At 47.1% G+C, this 24,493-nt stretch overlaps 1 protein-coding gene across 1 annotated transcript; it reads left to right on the forward strand.

Annotated features, from left to right (window-relative positions):
• The first annotated feature begins 3,073 nt into the window (after nucleotides 1-3,073).
• On the forward strand, nucleotides 3,074-23,372 carry ankrd54 (ankyrin repeat domain 54). The gene is made up of 8 exons (XM_038783528.1): nucleotides 3,074-3,527; nucleotides 8,736-8,783; nucleotides 11,602-11,700; nucleotides 12,068-12,139; nucleotides 14,843-14,890; nucleotides 15,861-15,985; nucleotides 17,867-17,974; nucleotides 21,733-23,372. The coding sequence occupies exons 1-8, from the start codon at nucleotides 3,197-3,199 to the stop codon at nucleotides 21,805-21,807; spliced, it is 906 nt and encodes a 301-aa protein (XP_038639456.1). The 5' UTR covers nucleotides 3,074-3,196; the 3' UTR covers nucleotides 21,808-23,372.
• The last annotated feature ends 1,121 nt before the right edge of the window (nucleotides 23,373-24,493 follow it).

Consider the following 24,493-nt stretch of genomic DNA (forward strand, 5'->3'; position numbering starts at 1 on the left):
AATGGCTTGGCCAAAAGAGTATAATTGCTGCGTTGGCAATCTGCATCAAAAGGACTATCCGTCTTTACCACCGAACGGAAAAAATGCATCTCAACAATGTTTGCCATGCCACTACTTCCAGTTCAAATGGAGGTATGACATCTACAAAAGAGCATAAAGGCTTCACTGGACAGAAAGATGATCTGTTGCCGATAGTTTTTCTCTGGCAAAGTTGAGCCAACACAGTTTAGGTCAAGTGGAGTGTAGGTATGAAAAACGGTCGTACCTGAACAGTGTTGCTGTATTATTTATAACCCGTGCCTGAATTAACTTGAGTAGTGTGAGGTCACATTGTGTCACAATGCACCTTTGTTCTGGATTTGTCGTGCGGATGTCCAACTATAAGCTGCTAAAGATAATTAATCGTCTTGCGACATTGCTGGTCCGTCCTGACTAATTTGCCATGTTCCTATAAGGTGTTTCCCTGGAAGAAAAACAGAAAACGCTGGACAGTCTCAGCAGGTCTGACAGCATCTGTGGTGAGAGAAGGCAGTTGACGTTTCGAGCAACATAGGACACCGAGACGTATCATGAGATATCAGCCTACGTGACGAAGGGCTTGGGTCAGAGGTCGGATTTAAGCGCCTTAAAGGAGAAAAGTGAGGCGGGGAGACAGAGAGGTATCGAGGGGGATTTCCAGAGACCTGGACAGTTGAAGGAACCGTGACCAATGGTGGAGCAATTAAAATCGGAGGTGCCCAAGAGAATAAGATGTTGGGAGGGTCGGAGGAGGTTAATAGGGGTTTGGAGAGCATTTGGAACCAAGAATGAGAAGTTAAAAAACATTGAGATAGGGCAGCACGGTGGCATAGTGCTGCCTCATGGCGCCGAGGACCCAGGTGTGACCCTAGCCCCGGGTCACTGTCCGTGTAGATTTGCACATTTTACTCGTGTTTGCGTGGATTTCACCCTCACAACCCAAAGATGGGCAGAGGAGGTGGATTGGCCACAATAAATTGCCCCTTAATTGGAAAAATGAATTGGGTACTCTAAATTTATTTTAAAAGGGCAAAGAGGAGACTTGAAGGAACATTGGTGGGCAAAAGAAAGGAAAAACCCAAGATGTTTTATAAGTATATTAAGAGCAGGAGGGTAACCAGGGAAATAGTAAGGCCCATTAAGGATCAAAGTGGCATTCTGTGTGATGAATCGAAAGACATCAGTGGGGTATTAAATTAGTATTTTGCATCAATGTTCACTATGGAGAAGCAGGGAGGGAGACTGTGATATAATTGAGCAGATTAGCATAGAGAGAGGGGAGGTGTTAGCAGTTTTAGCGGACTTAAAAGGTGGATAAACTCCCAGGCCCAGATGAGATGTATTCTAGGTTGCTGTGGGAAGAGTAGGCTCTGATGCTAATTTTCAAATCTTCTCTGGCCACAGGAGAGGTGCCAGAGGACAGCTAATGCGGTACCATTATTCAAGAAATAGGGAAAAGACAGGTAATTGCATGCCAGTGAGTCCAGCATCAGTTGTAGGGAAATTAAGAAAACTCTGGGGGATAGAATTAACCTCCAGAGATAGATAGGTTCTTGATTAATAAGGGGATCAGGGGTTATGGGGAGAAGGCAAGAAAATGGGGATGAGAAAACATCAGCCATGATTGAATGGCGGAGCAGACTTGATGGGCTGAGTGGCCTAATTCTGCTCCTACGGCTATGGTCTTAAAAGCAGGAAATGGAAAAGTGTGAGGTGATATATTTTCGGTGGACTAACAAAGCGAGGGAATACGTAATGAATGGTAGGATATTAGAAAGTACAGTAGGCCAGAGGGATATTGGGTTGAATGTCCATATATCCCCGAAGACAACAGATGGTTAAGAAGGCAATTAGGAAACTTGCTTTTATCAGCCGAGGCCCAGAATATAAGAGCAGAGAGGTTATAATGGAGTTGGAAACAACACAGCTAGGGTATTGTGTATTTCTGGTCGCCACGCTATACAAAGGATGCGATTTATTTCGAAAGGGTGCAGAGGAAATTCACTAGGGGATTTGAGGAAAAGCCTTTTCATCCAGAGGGTGGTGGAAATCTGGAACTCACTGCCTGAAAGGATGGTAGAAACGGAACCGCCCTCAAATTTTAAAAGAATCAATTAGACGACCACTTGAAATCCCGCAGTACGCAAGGCTACGGACCAAGTGCTGAAAAATGAGATTAGAATAGATAGGTGCTTGTTGGCCGCGAAGACACGATGAGCCTAGGGGCCTCTACGACTAAAGGGATCAAGGACAAGAGAGAAGCAGATTTAAAGTGAATTGCAAATGAAGCAAACGTGATGTAAGAAAAAAAGCTTTTCCTCACAAACAGCGAGAGGTTGAGGTCTGGAATGCGTTGCCTGGAAGTCTGCTGGAGGCCGGTTCAGTTGAGGCATTTGAGAGGGCTGTGGTAAACCACTGTTGTATTGTACTGTTGTATTGTTACATGCTTGGGCTTGTCCCTGCTGTCTCCGAACCTTGTAGTATATAATGTATATTGTGGTAAACTGCGAATGTATTATATGTAATGTGGTAAATCACAGCCGATGGGTCCGCCTCCCCTTGGGCTCGGGATAAAGGTGGGTGGTCTCCACCGCTGCCCCAGTTCGGGATCAGAGGCCAGGAGGCTTTCTGTTTAGTTTATTAAAGCCTCAGTTACGTTCACTACTCGTCTTGTGTTCACTGATGGCACATCAAGGGCATTGGATGATTATTTGAATAGAAACAATGGGAGGCAGGGTAAACGTCGCTGAGTCACGGTGCTGGTTTGCGGAGCCGGGATAGATGCGACGGGCCCAACGGCCTCCTTCTGCACACTCCCGGGGCCACCGTCCTGGAGATTGATCTTCAATTCCTGGAGACTCCAGGCCCACCCTGCAGGGTTGGCATAGCAGCCCCTAGCCTGGGAGTGGGGAGGAGCTGCCATCAGGCACTCAGCCCGGCCGCCCCCAGCCGCTGGGAGGACCCCGCCGAGACCCCGCCCACTCCACAGGCGGCCACTCCGATTGGACACGGATGACATCATCGGTTCCCGACGCCGGTTTCGATTGGCCGTCCATCATCCAGGCCTCGCCCCGCCAGTCTAGAAACAAGATGGCGGCTGGGCTGGAGTGAAAATAAACATTTAAAAATAATAATTAATAACCTCCCTTGCCGGGACCGCCATGCCGAGGCCGCGCTGATGAACCTCTCCATGGCCGCCGCCTCGGACGAGGACACGGTGTCGGAGCGCTCGAGCTCCGAGGGCGAGTACCTGGTGCCGGAGCGCGGGGGTGCGGCCGCTGCCTTCCGCCTGGCCGCCTTCAGCCAGGACTGCGGCCGCCTGGGAGCCGGCGACCGCTCCGACAGCCTCAGCTACCTGCACCTGATGTGGCGGCAGCGGCGGGAGGGCGAGGGCGACGGCGAGGCGGGCGGCCGCCAGCAGGAGCTGACCGGCAAGATGGGCGTCAACCGCCTGAAGCGGCAGGTCAAGGTTCACCGCAAGGCCTGTCCCCTGGGCAAGGAGCTGCATGGTCAGTCTGTCCGGCGTGGGGAGGGGGTCAGTCTGTCCGGCCTGCAGGGGGCAGTCTGGGGAGGGGGGTCTGTCTGTCCGGCCGGGGGGGGAGTCTGTCTGTCCGGCCGGGGGGGGGGGGGGGGGGGTCAGTCTGTCCGGCCTGCAGGGGGCAGTCTGGCCTGGGGAGGGTGTCAGTCTGTCTGGCCTGCGGGGGGCAGTCTGGGGAGGGGGTCAGTCTGTCCGGCCTGCAGGGGGCAGTCTGGCCTGGGGCGGGGGTCAGTCTGTCTGGCCTGCGGGGGGCAGTCTGGGGAGGGGGTCAGTCTGTCCGGCCTGCAGGGGGCAGTCTGGCCTGGGGAGGGGGTCAGTCTGTCCGGCTTGCAGGGGTCAGTCTGTCCGGCTTGCAGGGGTCAGTCTGTCCGGCCTGGGGAGGGGGTCAGTCTGTCCGGCCTGCAGGGGGCAGTCTGTCCGGCCTGGGGAGGGGGTCAGTCTGTCTGGCCTGCGGGGGGCAGTCTGGGGAGGGGGTCAGTCTGTCCGGCCTGCAGGGGGCAGTCTGGCCTGGGGAGGGGGTCAGTCTGTCCGGCTTGCAGGGGTCAGTCTGTCCGGCTTGCAGGGGTCAGTCTGTCCGGCCTGGGGAGGGGGTCAGTGTGTCCGGCCTGCAGGGGGCAGTCTGGCCTGGGGAGGGTGTCAGTCTGTCTGGCCTGCGGGGGGCAGTCTGGGGAGGGGGTCAGTCTGTCCGGCCTGCAGGGGGCAGTCTGGCCTGGGGAGGGGGTCAGTCTGTCCGGCCTGCAGGGGTCAGTCTGTCCGGCCTGGGGAGGGGGTCAGTCTGTCTGGCCTGCGGGGGGCAGTCTGGGGAGGGGGTCAGTCTGTCCGGCCTGCAGGGGGCAGTCTGGCCTGGGGAGGGGGTCAGTCTGTCCGGCTTGCAGGGGTCAGTCTGTCCGGCTTGCAGGGGTCAGTCTGTCCGGCCTGGGGAGGGGGTCTGTCTGTCCGGCCTGCAGGGGGCAGTCTGTCCGGCCTGGGGAGGGGGTCAGTCTGTCTGGCCTGCGGGGGGCAGTCTGGGGAGGGGGTCAGTCTGTCCGGCCTGCAGGGGGCAGTCTGGCCTGGGGAGGGGGTCAGTCTGTCCGGCTTGCAGGGGTCAGTCTGTCCGGCTTGCAGGGGTCAGTCTGTCCGGCCTGGGGAGGGGGTCAGTGTGTCCGGCCTGCAGGGGGCAGTCTGGCCTGGGGAGGGTGTCAGTCTGTCTGGCCTGCGGGGGGCAGTCTGGGGAGGGGGTCAGTCTGTCCGGCCTGCAGGGGGCAGTCTGGCCTGGGGAGGGGGTCAGTCTGTCCGGCTTGCAGGGGTCAGTGTGTCCGGCCTGCAGGGGTCAGTCTGTCCGGCCTGGGGAGGGGGTCAGTGTGTCCGGCTTGCAGGGGGCAGTCTGTCCGGCCTGGGGAGGGGGTCAGTCTGTCCGGCTTGCAGGGGGCAGTCCGGCCTGGGGAGGGGTCAGTCTGTCCATCCAGGGGAGGGGGTCAGTCTGTCTGGCTTGCAGGGGGCAGTCTGGCCTGGCGAGGGGGTCGGTCTGTCCGGCTTGCAGGGGGCAGTCCGGCCCGGGGGGGGGGGTCAGTCAGTCCGGCCTGGGGAGGGGGTCAGTCAGTCCGGCCTGGGGAGCGGGTCAGTCTGTCTGGCCTGCAGGGGTCAGTCTGTTCGGCCTGCAGGGGGCAGTCTGGCCCGGGGAGAGGGTCAGTCAGTCCGGCCTGCAGGGGTCAGTCTGTCTGGCCTGCAGGGGTCAGTCAGGCCTGGGGGGAATCAGTCCGGACTGGGGGGATCATTCCGGCCTGGGGGGGGGTCAGTCTGTCTGGCCTGGGGGGGGGGGTCAGTCTGTCTGGCCTGGGGGGGGGGGTCAGTCTGTCTGGCCTGGGGGGGGGGTCAGTCTGTCTGGCCTGGGGGGGGGTCAGTCTGTCTGGCCTGGGGGGGGGGTCAGTCTGTCTGGCCTGGGGGGGGTCAGTCTGTCTGGCCTGGGGGGGGGGTCAGTCTGTCCGGCCTGGGGGGGGGTCAGTCTGTCCGGCCTGGGGGGGGGTCAGTCTGTCCGGCCTGGGGGGTCAGTCTGACCGGCCTGCAGGGGTCAGTCCGGCCTGGGGGGGTCAGTCCGGCCTGCGGGGGTGTGTCCGGCCTGGGGAAGGGGTCAGTCTGTCCGGCCTGGGGAGGAGGTCATTGTGTCAGGCCTGTGGAGGGGGTCAGTCTGTCTGGCTGTCTGGCCTGGGGAGGGGGTCAGTCAGTCCGGCCTGGGGGGGGGTCAGTGTGTCCAGCCTGGGGGGGGGTCAGTCTGTCCGGCTGTCTGGCCTGGGGAGGGGGTCAGTCAGTCCGGCCTGGGGTGGGGGGGTCAGTGTGACCGGCCTGGGGAGGGAGTCAGTGTGTCCGGCCTGGGGAGGGGGTCAGTATGTCCGGCCTGGGGAGGGGGGTCAGTGTGTCTGGCCTGGGGAGGGGGTCAGTGTGTCCGGCCTGTGGAGGGGTCAATCAGGCCTGGGGAGTGGGTCAGTGTGTCCGGCCTGGGGAGGGGGTCAGTTGGGCTGGGAGGGAGTGTGGGCAGTCTTAACGGGGTGGAACGAAGCGAGCGGGTGGGACGGGGCGAGCAGTTGAGACGGGACAGGACAATATGGGCGATGGGATTGGATCTGGGCGATGGGATTGGATCTGGGCGATGGGATTGGATCTGGGCGATGGGATTGGATCTGGGCGATGGGATTGGTTCTGGGCGATGGGATTGGTTCTGGGCGATGGGATTGGTTCTGGGCGATGGGATTGGTTCTGGGCGATGGGATTGGTTCTGGGCGATGGGATTGGTTCTGGGCGATGGGATTGGATCTGGGCGATGGGATTGGATCTGGGCGATGGGATTGGATCTGGGCGATGGGATTGGATCTGGGCGATGGGATTGGGTGAGCATAATTGGATTTGGTGGTTGGGTCAGTTTGGCTTGAGGGATGTTTCCCAGATTTCCTGAGAGTTAAAGTTAGCTCAGTGAATTGTACTTTCACCCCTGAGTCAGGATGTTTTGGTTTTGAGCCCCCTTCCTGAGACTTGATCACATAATCATGGTTGACTCTTGGAAGCAGTACTGAGGGAATACGACAGTGCCTGAGGCACTATGTTAAGTATCCAGTCAAGCTGTATGGGATGTGTGTAAAAGATCCAATGGTGGTATTTTGAAGGCGAGGATCATCAAAAAGTGCTGTGGGATATTTTAGGTCCACTGTAGAAGTTAGATGGGCTGAGATTTACCATCTGAATGTAGCTCCTGGGAACCCTTGTTAGGTGGTGGCTGGTGTAGTCGGAAATTTCTTTGCATTAAAGTAGCTATTTATATTCTATATAATAACTTTTATTGGTGTCACAAGTAGGCTTACATTAACACTGCAATGACATTTCTGTGAAAAGCCCCATGTCCAGTGTTCTTCAAACTTTTTTTCTGGGGACCCATTTTTACCAACTGGCCAACCTGCGCGACCCACGCCGGCCGACCTGCGCGACCCACCATATTCTCTTACCTTGTTTGCTGCTGACAAAAATGGAGGAAATGGTTTTGGGTCCCTTTGGCCCTCGTACACGCTCCTCCAATGGAACCTGTTAGATGAAGGTGAAGCCTTCCGGTGTCGGAAAGTATGGCGTCTCCATCTGTCCAAAGTTCTGAATTTTTATCCTGTAACATTTTATCAAATAAACCCCCCCCCCGAACTTGTAAAAAAATGAAAAATAAAATGAGTAAAATAAATGAATAAAATAAAAATTAAATGAATAAAATAAATGAATAAGAACTACTTCAGAACTTGTAAAACAAAAAGCTGCAACAATTAAAAAAAAATAGCGGGCGCATTGCGCATACGCACCGGTATCATCGTGTGCGCATGCGCAATGCGGCCAAATTTTTTTTTTAACATGCTCGCAGCCGGCTTTATGAAAAGCCGGCTGCTGCGCGGGGATTTGCGCGATCGGGAGCGCTGCGGATAACGGTTCCGCGACCCGACACCCGCCCGCGACCCACCTGCGGGTCGCGGCCCTGACTTTGAACAACACTGCCCTAGTCCATTCCGGCGCCTGTTCGGGTACACAAAGGGAGAATTCAGAATGTCCAATTCACACAACAGCACGCCTTTCAGCACTTGTGGGAGGAAACGGGAACACCCGGAGGAAACCCACGCAGACACGAGGAGAACGTCCAGACTCCGCACAGACAGTGACCCAAGATGGGAATCGGACTTCATGAAAGCACTTCACAGCCAATGAATTAATTTTGAAGAACAACATAGTGAAACAAACAGTCCATTTCTGCACAGAAATGGTAGTGAGCTGAATGGGCAGTTAAACAACCTATACCACTTTTAGAGGAAATGCTTTTTCTGTACAATAAGCAGTAATTGGTAAAATGTTGGGCACTGTAGGTATATTCAAAACATGAAACCCCAGTCAGTATTTAAAAAAAAAAAAACATTTTAGACTACACAATTCCTTTTTTTCCAATTAAGGGGCAGTTTAGCGTGGCCAATCCACCTACCCTGCACATCTTTGGGTTGTGGGGGTGAGACCCACGCAGACACTGGGAGAATGTGCAAACTCCATGCGGACAGTGACCCGGGGCCAGGATCGTTCCGGGGTCCTCTGCTAACCACTGCGCCACACCCCGTCAGACTTTTAAACCCACGGTGTATACCTAAACTTCCGTCAGTAGAATGGATTTCAGATTACTAGAACCGATTGGGTGAGAGAGACTCCTTTGAAAACACGAGTGCAATATTAACTGGTTATTAAGTAAACTGATTGGGATCAGTGTTCATCCATCCAAGTATGGAGAAATAAACAGCTATGTTCATCTACTGTTACTAGTTACTAGGGTGGTACAGTGGTTAGCACTGCTGCCTCACAGTGCCAGAGACCCGGGTTCAAATCCGGCTTTGGGTGACTGGAGTCTGCACGTTCTCCCTGTGTCTGTGTGGGTTTCCTCTGGGTGCTCTGGTTTCCTCCCACAGTCAGGTGGATTGGCCATGCTAAATTGCCCCTTAGTGTCCAATAGGTCAGGCGGGGTTACTAGGTTGTGGGAATAGGGTTGGGGCCGTGGACCTAGGTAGGGTGCAGACTTGATGGGCCGAATGGCCTCCTTCTGCCCTGTAAGGATTCTATGATTCTAGTTTGACCTATCTGGTGGACTCTGCCTGTTCCCTCTGAGTTTACAATTTTACAAATAATTCTGTTTGCTTTGCAGCTCAGAAGCGTTTGAGAGAAGCTTCAAATGCAAATGAGGTTGAGATTGGTAAGTTTAAAGTTAGCCTTCTGCCTTCATCCAGTGGATTCTTTCCCTCTTGTATTTTGATGTCTTGTGTCTGACTGCAAAAAGTAGCAAGTCTGTGAATTGGGGCTGTTTTAGAAATCAGCAAATTGATTAAAAAAGGGAAAACGTAGATTTTCACAGCAAACTAGCCAGGTATAAGAAAACAGATTGTAGGAACTTTTACAAGTAGTTAAAGTAAACATTGGTCCCTTCGGAGCCAAGACAGGAGAAATTATTATGGGAATTGAGGAAGTGGCAGAGACATTGAACAAATATTTTGTCTGTCTTCATGTTATAAGACACGAGTTATAAACCAGAAATAGAGGGCAGTCTATTGGCAAATAGGAGTGAAGAATTAATATCAGCAGAGAAAAAGTACAGGAGAATCTTTTTTGAGGATATGATTGGTAGCTGTTCAAAAAGCATTTGATATGGTGCCACACAAAGTTAATGGTGAAGAGAAGAGCTCATGGAGTTGGGGGTAATAGAGGATTGATTAATGCGCAGGAAGCAAAAGAATAGGCATAAGTGGGGCATTTCAGATTGGATCTATGACTGATGGAGCGTTACAAGGATCATTACTAGGACCTCAGCTATTTGCAATATAAATGACTTGGACAAGGCCTCTGCTTTTCCTCATCAACTATAAATGGCAAGGAAATTATATGCATTTAGACGCATATAAGCTGTGGGTTGGACCTCAATAGTCTTTTTTCCACGCCTCCTGCAGGTCACTAAGGTGTTTCTCATTTTCCCTGTCGGACTTTCCGATTTAATTTGTATTTTTTGTTAGAAACATAATTTGTTATGGTTTGACTGAACTTATCCCTTTGTTAACTGGCACTCTGAAGGACGTATCTCAGATTTGTACAACCATTTTTCTCCCTTCTTCGGGTGTGGGCATCACTGACAGGACCAGCATTTATTGCACATCCCTAATTGGCCTCACAAAGATGGTGGTGAATTGCCATTCTGAACTGCTGCAGTCCGCATGGTGTAGGTACATCCACAGTGCCTTTAGGTCGGCTGTCGATGGAGGAGTAGCGATACATTTGCGTCAGGGTGGTGTGGGATGGGAACTTGGTGGGTGGTGGTGTTCTTTTGTGCCTGCTCTATTTGTACCTCCAGTTGGATCATGGATTTATGAGATGCTGTATAAGAAAACATGGGGTATTTCTGCAGTTCATCTTATAAGATTAGGATTTGGGACTCTCAATTAGTTTGCCATTATTCGTTAAAGAGAGAGGAGCCAAAGGTCAAAAGTCTTTCTGGTTCACTGCACAGGAATGTGGGTGGAATATCATGTTCTGAATGCACAGAGCAAATTCATAAGGAGTTAAAACTTTTCCAAGAGGAAGATTTTCCCTGGGTCAGGTATGTGTGGTGTGTGTGTGTTTTTGGAGGGGGAGGGGGGTGGAAGAGAACCTCACAGTGAAAGACTGTACAGAGATTAAATGTTAGTAGTGTGAGAAAGGAAAAGAACAGAATTCAACCCTTGGAAGTTAAGAATTGCTTTGGACTAGTTCTGGGAGAATTGAAAAAAGGGCATTGTAAAGTTTGTGTGAAGTCAGTTTTTCCTTGCGGTAAAAGTAAAAAGGAGAAAGTTCAGTTCTATGATTTAAAGTAAAGGTTGCCTGTGGTGAGTAGTTGATGGTGTTTTTAGTCTTTTGTTGCAGTAAAGTCTTAAAATGAGAAATTTTGATATCCTTTCAGGTGTTAACTGGAAGTTCAAATTAAGATATTGGTCTGCATAGGGAATCATAACACTTACATGAGCTTCAGTTTCCTCCTGTTAAGCATTGGAAAGACTGGAATCATTGTACTTGAACCCTGCCACAAACATCCTGAGCGGAATTCTCTGTTCCTGAGGTGGAATGCTGGTGCCAACGGAGGATCTGCGGGGGTTTCACGATGAGAAAATTGGCGCGAACCCCTCTGCGATTTCGATCTTGTAATCCTATAGTAATGTCAACCTTCCTGAGTACAACATGGAAGCGTTAGCCTGGGCAGCATGTTCAAATCTTGAATTGGGACTTCCACCTATGACCTTCTGATTTAAAGGAAAGAGTGTAATTAAATGAACTAAACCAATGGTGGAATCCATACTTTAAAGAGATTAGGTTGTGACAATAAATATTTGGTACTCCTTTCCAATGACATGATACTTGGTCAATCTGGGATTTATAATAATAATCTGTATTGTCACAAGTAGGCTTATATTAACACTGCAATGAAGTTACTGAGAAAAGTTACTGAGAAAAGCCCCGAGTTACCACATTCCGGCGCCTGTTCGGACACACAGAGGGAGAATTCAGAAGATCCAAATTAATTAACAAGTACGTTTTCGGGAAACCGGAGCACCCGGAGGAAACCCATGTAGATACCCAAGCTAGGAATCGAACCTGGGACCCTGGAGCTGTGAAGCAACAGTGCTAATCACTGTGCTACCATTGCTTCACTCTTGAGCTAGCAAACTAAATAACTGAGCAACACACACTCTGTTTTCAATTGCCTGATAAAGTCACCCGTTTTTCCATGGGGGCACATTCCAAGTGATTTTAAATACGAGAGCCAAGGCTCTGGATGGCCGAGTGTTTGTTGACCACCTGAACCTTTATGCTCTAAATGACATTTTCTCCAAATAAGATGACACTTGAACTTCAAGCTACTGGAGCTTTTACGTTCTTGTTGACCGGCCGTAATCTTAAATCACTGGGGAGTACAGGAGTTTGGAACACTTGGCATGGATTTTAGCAAGGCTGAGTTTAGTAACAAGTGACCTTTTTGTTGTTTCATCTAGTGAGCCAGCTACTTGAATGTGGCGCTGAACCATGTGTAGCAGATGACAAAGGCAGGACTGCCCTTCACTTTGCCTCTTGTAATGGAAATAGTTCAATTGGTGAGTTGTGGCATGAAAATCTTTTCTTCATCGAAGTATATATTGTGCCCATTGACTTCCCCACTGCCCTCCCCACCTCTTGGCTCTTCTGCCTATAGGGTTTCGTGTTGTCAATCGTTAGAGGAAAGCTTGAGCTTGGCTTGCACACTCTGTTGTATCGCACTCGTGTTTTGAAAGATACAGGCCGAGTTTCTTGATTATTATTCCTTGGCATCAGATACTGCCATGCTGCCAGTAGTTAACTAAGCTAGCAGCTGGGGCTGCTGTGAAGGCAACAAGAATTAATTGTTTCTTCAGAGTTAGAAAGACTCTGCCTTTGTTAACTGGCAGTGAAATATAACCACCTCATTTTCTCTTGCTGCTATAGTACAGTTGTTGTTGGATCATGGAGCAGACCCTAACCAGAGGGATGGACTGGGAAACACACCATTGCACTTGGGTAAGGTAGAGTTAACTTGTCTGAAACGGGTAATGAGCTCATGTCCAGAGTGGTCAGGGAACATGTGCTAGCCAAAAAAACCACACTCCTTTCCTGTTCTACATGTGACTCCGGTCCCAACAGCAAAGTGATTTATGTTTAATTGCTCTCTGAAGTTGCCTGGCAAGCTACTCTGTTGTCTGAAAAACCACTACAAAGAATAACCAGAATAAAACTGAAAGTACTGCTCGTTTGTGACCTGGGACATGTCTATTGCATACCCAGGGTAAAAGGGAAGAGGATTTGTTTAAAAAAAATTTAGAGTACCCAATTCATTTTTTCCAATTAAGGGGAAATTTAGCGTGGCCAGCCCACCTAGTCTGCACATCTTTGGGTTGTGGGGGCGAAACCCACACAAACACAGGGAGAATGTGCAAACTTCACACAGACAGTGACCCAGAGCCGGGATTGAATCTGGGACCTCAGCGCTGTGAGGCAACAGGGCTAACCCACTGCGCCACCGTGCTGCCTCCTTGAACATTCCTAATCATCCATAGTGGTGAAGTCCCAACAGGAGAATGCAACAGGAAAGTCTGGAAGTGGTTCATCATTCCCGGCCTCCTGAGATCCTTACCCCATCACAGATGCCAGCCTTCAGTCAATTCAGTTCATCCCTCATGACCTCCAGAAATAGCTGAGTGCACTGGAGACATTAAAGATGACATCTCAACCCTGTTACTGGAAACCTGCGCTCCAGAGCTGCCTGTGCCCCTAGTCAGTTTGCTCCAGTACGTTTACCACACTTGAATTGGTTTGGAATTGGAAAATTGTCTGCAAAAAGTAGGACAAATCTGATCAGACCAATCGGTTGAGTTTCCCGTCAGCCTTGGTCTAAACTTGGAAACCAGACCTGAATTCCAAAGGTGCGGTGAGATGAGAGTACCCGCTGATCGTGGGCACCAAGGAGTGGTAATAAAACTGAAATCGTGGGGATTGGGAGAAAACTCTCCAGCGGCTGGAATCATTCTGGGCGCACAATAGAAGATAATTGTGGTTGTTGTAAGCCAGTCAAATCCACTTGGTGTCAGGGCAGGATCCCAGACATGACTATCTTCAGCAGCTTCGTTAACAACTGTTCCTCCATCAGAAGTGAGCTGTTCGTCAAGGTTGCACCCCATTTTGGTCTCCCAGATAAAGAAGCAGTCCATGTCCTTGTGCAGCAAGGCTTGGCAACACCCAAGGAACATTAGTGGAACACAATTGCCAGGCAATGGTCAAGACAAACCTAACTCTTGACATTCAATGGCATTGCCTCACCGTTAGCATTGTGGGTCACCGTCAACCAAAACTCGAAGGGACTGCCTTCCTTGAACCGTTCTGGGTCAGAGTATTCTGCAGTGATTGGCTCACTTCCTGACTATCCAAAGTCCTTCTACCACCTAAAAGGCACCACTGGGGTATGATGGAATGCTCTCCATTTACCTGTATTACAACCCCAGACAGACCCCAACAGTGGCCAGGATACTGGACAGAACCCCAATATTTTATTTTAATTTTGTAAGACTGTGAGGAAAGGATACCTCCCTCCAGGAGTGATTTAACAAAGAAATAGGAATATGGGAAATTAAAACAAACCTTATTATTAACACAGTATTAAAATATTTTAACACCACACCAGAAAATAGCTAGCAATTACACCATGAACCAGGATTTTAAAAACTTTTTTCCCCCGGGACCCACTTTTGCCAACTGGCTGACCTTCGGGACCCACGCCGGCCAACCTTCCACCGCGTACCCGGTCTATCCTGAGTCGAGGCAATGTTTCGGACACTAAAGTTTTCTTGTCCCAGGCAAGACGTCATCTTACCAAGCTGAAATCTAATTGACTCCACAGGGAACCCATATTAATCCAAACAAAACTGCACGAGCCCATGCTTTTTACGATAGTTTAATTGCACCCCTGGCTCCCAAAACCTTTGTTGTCTTTAAACCTAGAATTTATTTTAAAACATGATTGCAGCAATCAAACGCACAATAATCCAGGCTTTTTAACCCTCACTGCACCAAATATCTATTAATACAATACACCTGAAAGGAAATTCCTACATTCATCACACCTGGATGAATGCAACGGAACTCCAGAAACAATATTATTGAGGACAGAGTGCTCCGCTTCATCAGCACCATGTCCTCTAACCTAAACACCCTCTTCTTCCATCAGTAAATTTTGTGACTGTTGTGTAAACTATTGCCCAAAGCTAGCATCTCCATCGTCTAGAAGGATCACCCTCCTATTCGTGAGAACACCATCACCTCCAAGTCGTACACCACCCCGGCTTGAATATTTATTGACATTCCTTCATCGTCACTGAATGAATATTCTGGAACTCCCTAGCAAAGAGCACTGTGGGAGCACCCTCACTACAGTATATGGATTACAGTGGTTCAAGAATAGAAAAACCATCAACTACACTGGGCAGCTTGAGATGGATAATCCATGCTGGCTTTGACCTACATTCCCAAAATGACAAAATATGGTATTGAGCCATACCAAGACATTGTCAATAAGTTCTCTCCCTACTCTATGCTGAGATTGCTGAATTGGGAATTTGTGTGGTGCCGTGATTGTCAGCAGCATTTGTGCATTAGGGAGTTCCTGCTTCTTTTGTTCTCTGTTGTAAGGATTAATGTTATCAGGCACCTGATTCTATTTCTTATTTACAGCTGCCTGTACAAACCATGTACCTGTAATCACTACACTCTTAAGAGGAGGTAAGTACAAACTACTTATTTTAACAGTTTAGGTTTGTTATTAGTGTGTGTTTGTGAGGAGGTTACTGCCCACACGGGGGTTGCAAATTTTCATTCAGAAACGTCTTTTCTTGCATGTACCTTGATTTGTAAGTCTAGCGTCCCATATTACAACATTATTCTTGGGTAATTAGACAAGCAGGCAACTCCATTCAAGTCCAAGACCAGTACAGCACTATATCTGGCAAGTTGGGCTGAATGTCGTCCCTCTGATTCCACAATGCTCCAAATTAATGGACGTTGCCACTTGGGAAGGGGGATTCTCTTTGAACTGATAACTTGCGGGTCTGGAGACTGGACGGGGGCAGTATGCAAACTAATTATCTGCAATAGCCAAAACATTTTGGCAGCGAATATCTTTATTTTGTCATTTGTGACTTTGATGAGGTAGGTCAGAAACCTGGTTGGAGTGGTTTAAACATGGAATTACTGGAGATATCTCATGATGAACTTGGATGAAAGATTTCAGACACAATGTCGCTGCCCTGAAGATCCATCCATATACTTTCTCCACATTGGATCCAGTTTTATTCAGTTTGCAATTAAGAGCTCACCTGTAAATTTCTTTCCCTCGCTCACCCTAAATAATCAGCAGAGTGAAATATCTAGGGATATCATCTGTGCAATTCACTGATCATGTGAAAGGATTGTTTCTGGTTGCGGATGATGCAAACTCCATCTAGTTCTAGGAATGCTGGAGTTAGTGAAAAGCCCAGCATTCTTATAGCTAAAGGGCTACCAATCTAAATATTTAGTTTTTTTTCCCCATGTGGTGAATACCAGTTTGCCTACAGTTTTAGTTGTACTGTTGTGTTCTGGGCAGCACTAAGACTTGCAGGAGATTCATACTGTATGGAAGCAGCAAGTCAGAAATTCTCATAGTTTGTCTGAACTACAAGGCTAACGGGAAGATTGCTGTTTATTCCCTCAGGTGCTAGAGTGGATGCCCTGGACCGAGCAGGAAGGACTCCACTCCACCTTGCTCGCTCTAAACTCAACATCCTACAAGATGGGCATTCACGGAGCCTGGAGGCCCTTCGCGTAGAGGTGAAACAGGTGAGACACAAAGTGTGAGGGCAGGACTTCTATTGCACTGCAAAGGTTTTCCAACAACTGGCGGGAGTGTCTGCTCCAGACTAAATCCTCCATTTGTATTATTGGCTTCCACGTAAACTGTTTGCCTTTAACTAGTTGGTCTGCCTTAGTGGAAATCAACCATTGGTATCTGGGTTGTGACAAAAGGTGCAATTTAGTCTCCATTCTAAAATAAAAATCCCGTTCCGATTTCAGTTATACATTGTCATGAGCTCATCATTTTTGTCTCTTGCAATAACATCCCAATGTAGCGCACATACATCAAAATTTTTGCTCCTCTCTTTCTCGCACATGCACACATTTTCTCAAGTAACCTCCATTTAGGTTGTTCTCTCTCAGCCCATCCATCTATTACCATTCTCTCCCAATCCATGCTTTCTCTATTTTCAAATTCCTTTTATGCATTCTTTCACTCTCAATCTCCACGCTTTCACCACGCTGCTTCCTCAGCTCCTCTCTGTAAACACCTCCCTCCCTGTGTATCAGTAATCTTTCTCTTCTTTCCAAATGTTCATCTCTTTCTCACGCTGATGTTTGGGTGTGTGTCCCTGTCTCTCGCTCTATCTTTTTGCCACAAATCCTGTTGTCTCCTGTCTCCACCAGTTCCCATGTCTTGCTCTCATTCTCTCAAATAATGTGAGAGTTTGGCTCAAGTTAGAATCAGAGCATGATGGGAAATGGAATGAGAGTTTGGTCAAGTTAAATCAGAGCTTGATGGGAAATGGAATGTCAAGTTTGTGAAGTGAATTGTTCCTGTGAGAAGGCGTTATCATGACCTTGACTGTCTGTGATAATCTGTGGTGGGAACGAAACACAGCCGGGGGAAGATTCACTCCTTAGGACTTTTTGATAAAGAATTACTATGCTATGAAACTAACTGTATTACTAATGATGGGAAGAAAATAATTACATAAAGGAGGGGCGTAATGAGCTAATTGTATCACTAATGATTGAAAGCTTGATGGGTTTTGTAAAAATATATAGTCAACTGTAACTAAGAGAAGTTTGGTTTTTCACTTGCTGTAGCTCAGTTACACTTGTGCTGCAGCCCCGCGGTAAATAAAAAGGCTCTTTTAAGTTATCTGTTGTTCAACTGCTGAATACCTCTGGACTGCAAAAATTTAGTATTATCAAATGTCTCTACCCTGATGCTTCTGCTTTGTGTGGTCTCCCATATTGTTATCCCATTCTTATTCCCTATCCAATTAGGTCACTCTTACAGAGGTAGCAGCATTGGGCCTTGATCTCCACAATCACACGCATACGTGCAGTTTCCAACTAGAGATGAAGAACTGAGTCCTGACTAATTTTATCGGGAAATTTCCTATCCTCTGGACTAATTTTCTGTTCATTTACCAACCAAACTGGTTAGGGAGACACGCAGTTAAAGTTCTGAATGTATACAATAATTAACTAGAGTAAATAAATGATGCAGCACGATGGCACAGTGGTTAGCACTGCTAACTCAGCACCAGGAACCTGGGTTCAATTCTGGCCTTGGGTGATTGTGGAGTTTACACGTTCTCCCCGTGTCGGCGTTGGTTTCCTCCAAGTGCTCCGGTTTCCTTCCACGATCCAAAAATGTGCAGGTTAGGTGGAGTTACAGAGATGGGCCTAGCTAGGGTGCTCTTCCAGAGGGTCAATGCAGACTCGATGGGCCAAATGGCCCCACTGTATGGATTCTATGATGTACATTTTGTGCCTTTTTTGTGTCAGAAGCACATGTTTCAACAGTAACTGGATGGTCACTGCTTTAATATTAAATCCTGCTGAAGTTCTTAAGTGCTATATTTATAATGTAATGAATCTGAATGATTTTGAGTCTACGTATTTACTTTTCAGATCATTCAGATGCTGCGTGAATATTTGGAAAGACTGGGTGACCATCAAGAGACTGAGCAGCTGGATGATCTTTGTACAAAACTTCAGATGACCAGCACAAAAGAACAGGTAGGGCCAAGAAACAGGAAGAAAGGGATTATTTAGGAACCCGTCTGTAAGGGCAGTCTGACTGAAAACAAATAGATTTAATTGTGGCAAAAGCTTCGTGTGGGGCCAATGCTGAAAGCGCAGGGCAATGCCTTCAACACGTGTGTATGAAGGGAAGAGTGGCTGAGGGAGGGTGAGGTAGTATTATTGTTGAGTGGCTACCTCTCGCCTTTAGCAGTCACATTTCCAATCTAATTGAGTCAGTCTCCCAAGATTTAGAGAAGCAGTTTGCTTTAATTCTACACTTTTTCTATTCTATCTACTATGCATTCTGATTTGGACTGGAACAGCCTTTATGCTTTAATATGCTTTCAATTCTCTTTAGTTCTAAGTTCCCATTTTCTGCCCTCGATGTTTTTTAGTTTGAATTACTGGATCATTTATGAAGGGAAAGAATTGCACAAAATGTTTTCTTCCAACTTGTGTTTTTAAAATGACAGTTGGCAGTCGACAATGTCCAGAGTGGTGATAAATTTAGCTTCCCATCTGCATGTCAGAAAGGCCTACCTCCATAAGCTACAGCAGCCCAGTTCTGCAGTGTGACTGTGAGGCTCCTTTTCCCCCCTCCGTGCCCACTCACCCAGGACTATGTATAGAACCCGATATTGGAGTCTTTGAGGCGCTCAAAACTGTCAAGTTAAACAAAGTAATTCAAAAGCCACTTTTTAAAAAATTATCCGATTAAGCGGTCTAAAACTCTCAAGCCAAACAAACTCGATCATGCCAATGTGTAATCAACATCCCTGCTGACCTGAATCCATTAGTGGAGTTTGCCAAAGATTCGTAATCGGATTCTATTCCAACTGTGTCAGCCATCTGTTCAAGCTTTAAAGCGAGGAAATGGATGTCTGAACTTCCAGTCAATGGGAAGATTACAATGGGGACAATTGACAGTCAAATCTTAATATCAGTGTCGAAGAACATTTCATCCAGTGCATAATGTGCTCTCGTGCATCAGAAGATTCTTCTAATTACTCACTGCTGGTCAATTTAATGGTCACGTAAATGGTGTGCATGGAATGCCCACCACTGCAACAGAGCCAACAATGTGCAGGCTCCCAACCTGCACCCTTATCCTGTGCTGCTGAATACTGCGCGAGTGCCATCGCCCACCCACCATGTTTTCTGTTGGCCCGCCTCTGTTCTTCACACAGATTTAAACCCAACTCTCTGGTTATGACTTGATTCCCTTTGGGCTGTTACTAAATGTCAGCAAAGGCAGATTGATTAATAAGGGGAATATACAATGTGAAAGTAAGCTAGAGGCGAACATAAAAATGGACTAAAAGTTTCTATAGGTATGTAATGAGAAAAAGATTGATAAAAACAAATGTATGCCCCTTAGAGTCAGAAATGGGGGAATTCATAACGGAGAACAAAGAACTGACAGGAGCTAAATTCTTACTTTGCTTCTATTATCACAGGAAGACATGATAATGTACTGGAAGTTCTGAAAAACAAAAGTTTTAATGAGGAGCTGAAGGAAATTAATATTAGTAGAGAAGTTATTGGGATTGAAGGCGGACAAATCTCCAAGGCCTGATAATCTTCAACTTAAGAAAGTAGCCATAGAAACAGTCAAGAAAATGCTGGAAAATCTCAGCTGGTCTGGCAGCATCTGTAGGGAAACAGTAGATCCATTGGTGTTCATTTTCCAAAATTCTTTGGACTCTGGAATGGTTCCTACAGATAGGAAGGTATCTAATATAATCCCACTATTCAAAAAGGGAGATTAAAACAGGGAACTATAGACCAGTGAGCCCAATGTCAGTAGGAGAGAAGTTGCTAGAGTCCATTTCATGACACAGAATTTGGAAAGCAGTGGTATAATCAGACAAAGTCAACATGGATTTATGAAAGGGAAATCATGCTTAACAAGTCTACTGGAATTCTTTGAAGATGTAACTAGTAGAGTTGACGAGGGAGACCCATTGGGGTGGTTTATTTAGACTTTCAGAAGGCTTTCAACAAGGTCTCACATAGCAGATTATTCTGTAAAGTTAGAGCGCATGGGATTGAGGGTAGTGTCTTGAGATGGATAGAAATGGTTAGCAGACAGGACGCAGAAAGTTGGCTTTTTTCCCGATTGGCAGGCAGTGGCTAGTGGGTACTGCAGGGATCTGTGCTAGGATGCCAACTGTTCACATTATATATTTATGATTTGGACGAGGGAACTAAATGTAGTATTTCCAAATTTGCAGATGATACAAAGTTGGGTGGGAGTGTGAGCTGTGAGGAGGATGCAGCGATGCTTCAGTGGGATTTGGACAGGCTGAGTGAGTGGGCACATGCATGGCAGATGCAATATAACCTGGGTAAATGTGAGGTTATCCACTTCAGTAGCAAAAATAGGAAGGCAGATTATTAATTGAATGGGTGTAAATTGTGAGAGGTGGATACTCAATGACACCTTGGTGTCCTCGTGCATCAGTCACTGACAGTAAGCGTGCAGGTACAGCAGGCAACAAAGAAGGTAAGTGTTATGTTGGCCTTCATAGTGAGAGGATTTGAGTATAGGAATAGGGATGTTTTACTACATTTGTATAGGGCATTGGTGAGGCCACACCAGGAGTATTGTGTGCAGTTTTGGTGTCCTTATCTGAGGAATTATATTCTTGCTATGGAGGGAGTGCAGCCAAGGTTTACCAGGCTGATCCCTGGGATAGCTGGATTGTCATATGAGGAGAGACTAAATCGGTTAGGATTATATTCATTGGAGCTAGAGTGAGGGGGGAATCTCATAGAAACTTATCAAATTCTAACAGGATTAGACTGGGTAGATTCAGAAAGAATGTTCAAGATGGTGGGGGAGTCCAGAACTAGAGGTCATAGTTTAGGTTAAGAGGTAAACCTTTAGGAGAAATTTCTTCACCCAGAGAGTGGTGAATCTGGAATTCACTACCACAACAAGTAGTTGAGGTATAAACATTGTATAATTGCAAGAAGAAATTAGATATAGCTAAAGGGATCCAGGAGGGTGGGGTGGGAAAGCCATGATCAAAATGAATGGCGGAGCAGGCTCGCATGGCCTCCTCCTGCTATGTTCTATGTAAGTTCCTATGTAACGCTCCGATTATGACCCAATTATTTTTTTTCCACTTAAGGGGCAATTTAGCATGGCCAATCTACCCAACCTGCACATCTTTGGTTTGTGGGGGTGAAACTCATGTAGACATGGGGAGAATGAGCAAACTCCACACGGACAGTGACCCAGGGCCGGGATTCGAACCCGGGTCCTCAGCGCCGCAGTCCCAGTGCTATCCACTGTCCCACATACCGCCCTGCACTCCAATTATGACTTGATCACAATGACGACTACAATCTTCTTTGAAGATCTTCCCATCTCGTGCTTCCAACTCCACTGTATCCCCAACCCTTTGCTGGACTTTCTCTTGCTCTCTCAAATCGAGCTATCTTGGTGGATAAGATGCCTCGGGTTGCAAGAATAGTATTCTGGAGTAAGGATCTGTGCCCAAAACATAAACTTGCCAAATTTCACCACAGATGTTAACTAATTCTCATTTACAGCACTTTTCTGATTTTCTTTGAATTTTCAGCGCTGTGTCATGTTTTGCTTTTGACCGGTAGTTCTAACCAGTGTCGTCCCCTCCACCCATGAAATTAACCTCCTCCTAACTAGCTGTGTATTTGCTCTGATTTTATGTCTAAAAATCCTTTAGCAATTTGTTTTTATCTAATCGATTTTCCGGTTTTCTCAGGTTGATGAAGTTGCTGATCTGCTCTCGAGCTTCACTACACTCAGCCTACAAATACACAAATTAGGTAACAGGTAGCTGAACACAGTCCATCCACTGCCATCGATACAATTCTACAGGAATTGATGTAAAAAATAAACATGTATGTGAAAGCAATGTAGAAACGACTGATTTTTAAAGTACTGCGTGTGACATTGTCTTCTTGATCGCTTGTGATCTTTGTTTTGGCAACACAATTCCCATTTTATACTGTAATAAAATGTTGATAAAATCTTTATGGAAGCAGGCTTCAAATGAGTACCACAAGGCAATTAGTGTTAGCCCTGTTGGGAATTTCATTACTTCCTGAAATGATCTCTTAGTCAGGTCAAGTATCTGTGATCTGAAAACCTCAGGGCTGATCGGATTTCAGGTCTTGCATATAGGACTAGGTCTACTAGCATTACAAAACCTAGGCTAATTATAGTCTAAAGTAAATTAAATGGTGGGATAAATTATAAGAATTAATAAATATAGGGTATCTTTTTTAAAATTTAGATTACCCAATTATTTTTCCAATTAAGGGGCAATTTAGCGTGGCCAATCCACCTACTCTGCACATTTTTGGGTTGTGGGGGCGAAACCCACGCAGACACGGGGAGAATGTGCAGACTCCACACAGACAGTGACCCAGAGCCGGGATCGAACCTGGGACCTCAGCGCCGTGAGGCGGTTGTGCTAACCACTAGGCCACCGTGTTGCCCAATATAGGGTATCTTTAATAGGTTCCCAATTGTGGCATCATCTTTGATCCTGTTTGTAGGAGAGGGTTCAGAGTGTCAATGTAGTCTGCTGGGAGGCATTCTTGAATAGTTCTTCCAGCTCCATCTGGTTTCATGTCAAGTGCACAAACAACTAGATCTCCTGTGCTAAGGGTCAGGTGCATTCGATCATGATTGTGTCAGCTCGGGTCAAGGACCTCCTGTGTGAAGGGTGGGTTAGTGTTGGCTTGGGTCAGGGACTTAGAATCCCTATAATGCAGAAGGAGACCTTCGGCCAATTGAGTCTGCACCAAATCTCTGAAAGAGCACCCTGCCTAGGCCCCACTCCCCTGCCGTATCCTCACCTAACCATTGGACACTAAGGGGCAACTGAGCATGGCCAATCCCCCTAACCTTCACATCTTTGGATGTGGGAGGAAACCCACACAGATGTGGGGAGAATGTGCAAACTCCACACAGACAGTCACCCAAGGCTGGAATCGAACCTGGGTCTCTGCTGTTGTGAGGCAGCAGTGCTAACCACTGCACTGCCTCTACCACAGTAAAGGCCGGTACGATCAGCTCAGGTCAGGCATGAGGTTCAAAGAAAAAGTAAGTTTTGGGATGTGTTCAATTTTAGGGTTTACAGATAAAAGATACTCGACTTGTAGCCTGATCTACAAGCATGACCTCTTCAACACTGAAGAAATTATGACTATTAACAGATATTAAGGCAGAATTTGATTGTTTAAGTATTCTGATTTTATTACATGTGGCTGTGGTTTGAGTAGAAAACCAAATACCTTTCACTTTCAGAATCTCTGCCATTCATGTTCAACTTTGCGACGGTATCTAGGTTTTAATGTAAAAGTTCTATGTATGAAATAAAGTGTATGAAACGGAGTAACAGTTTTTGGTGAAATTGGTTGTAACATATCATTTGATTGCTAGGATTTTTTCTTTTTAAAGGGACAGTTGCTATACTGACTAGCATGAGCTAAATGAACAGTGAGTATTGGAACCAGGATAGGATTTGCGGCAGCATTTTTGACAAAAGCAGTGTTACTTCTCTAGCAAAACGCAGTGAGTGGAGGATAGTCCCTCCTTCGGGTACCATGCCCTAACTAGGCATTCAGCTACCATGGATTTCCATTGGATTGACCCATGATTAGGCTTGGCGAAGTACTGCAGTGGTTTGCTATTTCCTTCTGCAGTTGGGCTGACCAGAAAACTCTTCTGCTCTTACTGCCTGCAGTCTTGGGAGGTTTTACAAGCTGATAATCAACCTGTTTGTCCATGTTACAAATACACCTATCATGGCTATCAGGTCCTGGAATGGGTCTTCAACCTGGGATCTTTCGACAGAGGTAGAGATGCTATCCATTGCGCCATAAGACCACCTGGGGAAAATTCCTCGGTCAAGTCTTGATTAATAAGGGGATCAGGAAGGGCAACACAGGTGGCGCAGTGGTTATTGCTACTGCCTCACGGTACAAGGTCCCAGGTTCGATCCCTGCTCTGGGTCACTGTTTCTTGTGGAGTTTGCACATTCTCCCCCATGTTTGCGTGGGTTTCGCCCTCTCAACCCAAAAAATGGTGCAGGGTAGGTAATTGGTCAGCTAGATTGCCCCTTATTGGAAAAATTTAATTGGGTACTCTAAATTTATTTTTTTAAAAGGCGATCAGGGTTATGGGGAAAAGGCAGGAGAATGAAGATGTGATCGGCCGAGTGACCTAATTCTGCTCCAATGTCTTATGGTCTCATGTCCATACTGGCTAGGATTAGTGGGTTATTATAAGCAGTCTTGGATTAATTCCTGTTTTCAACTGGGCTGTTATAGGCTCAGTATATTTTGGGATTTAAAACTAGTTTAAAAAAAAACCTTCAAACGATTCCCTTTTACCAAAATGTGCAGATTAGGTGGATTGGTCATGCTAAATTGCCCCTTAATTGAAAAAAAATAATTGAGTACTCCAAATTTATTTTAAAATATGGATTCCCTTTACATAAGAACTAGGAGCAG

Source organism: Scyliorhinus canicula, chromosome 23, assembly GCF_902713615.1.
Source record: "Scyliorhinus canicula chromosome 23, sScyCan1.1, whole genome shotgun sequence".
In the NCBI taxonomy this organism is placed as follows: Eukaryota; Metazoa; Chordata; class Chondrichthyes; order Carcharhiniformes; family Scyliorhinidae; genus Scyliorhinus; species Scyliorhinus canicula.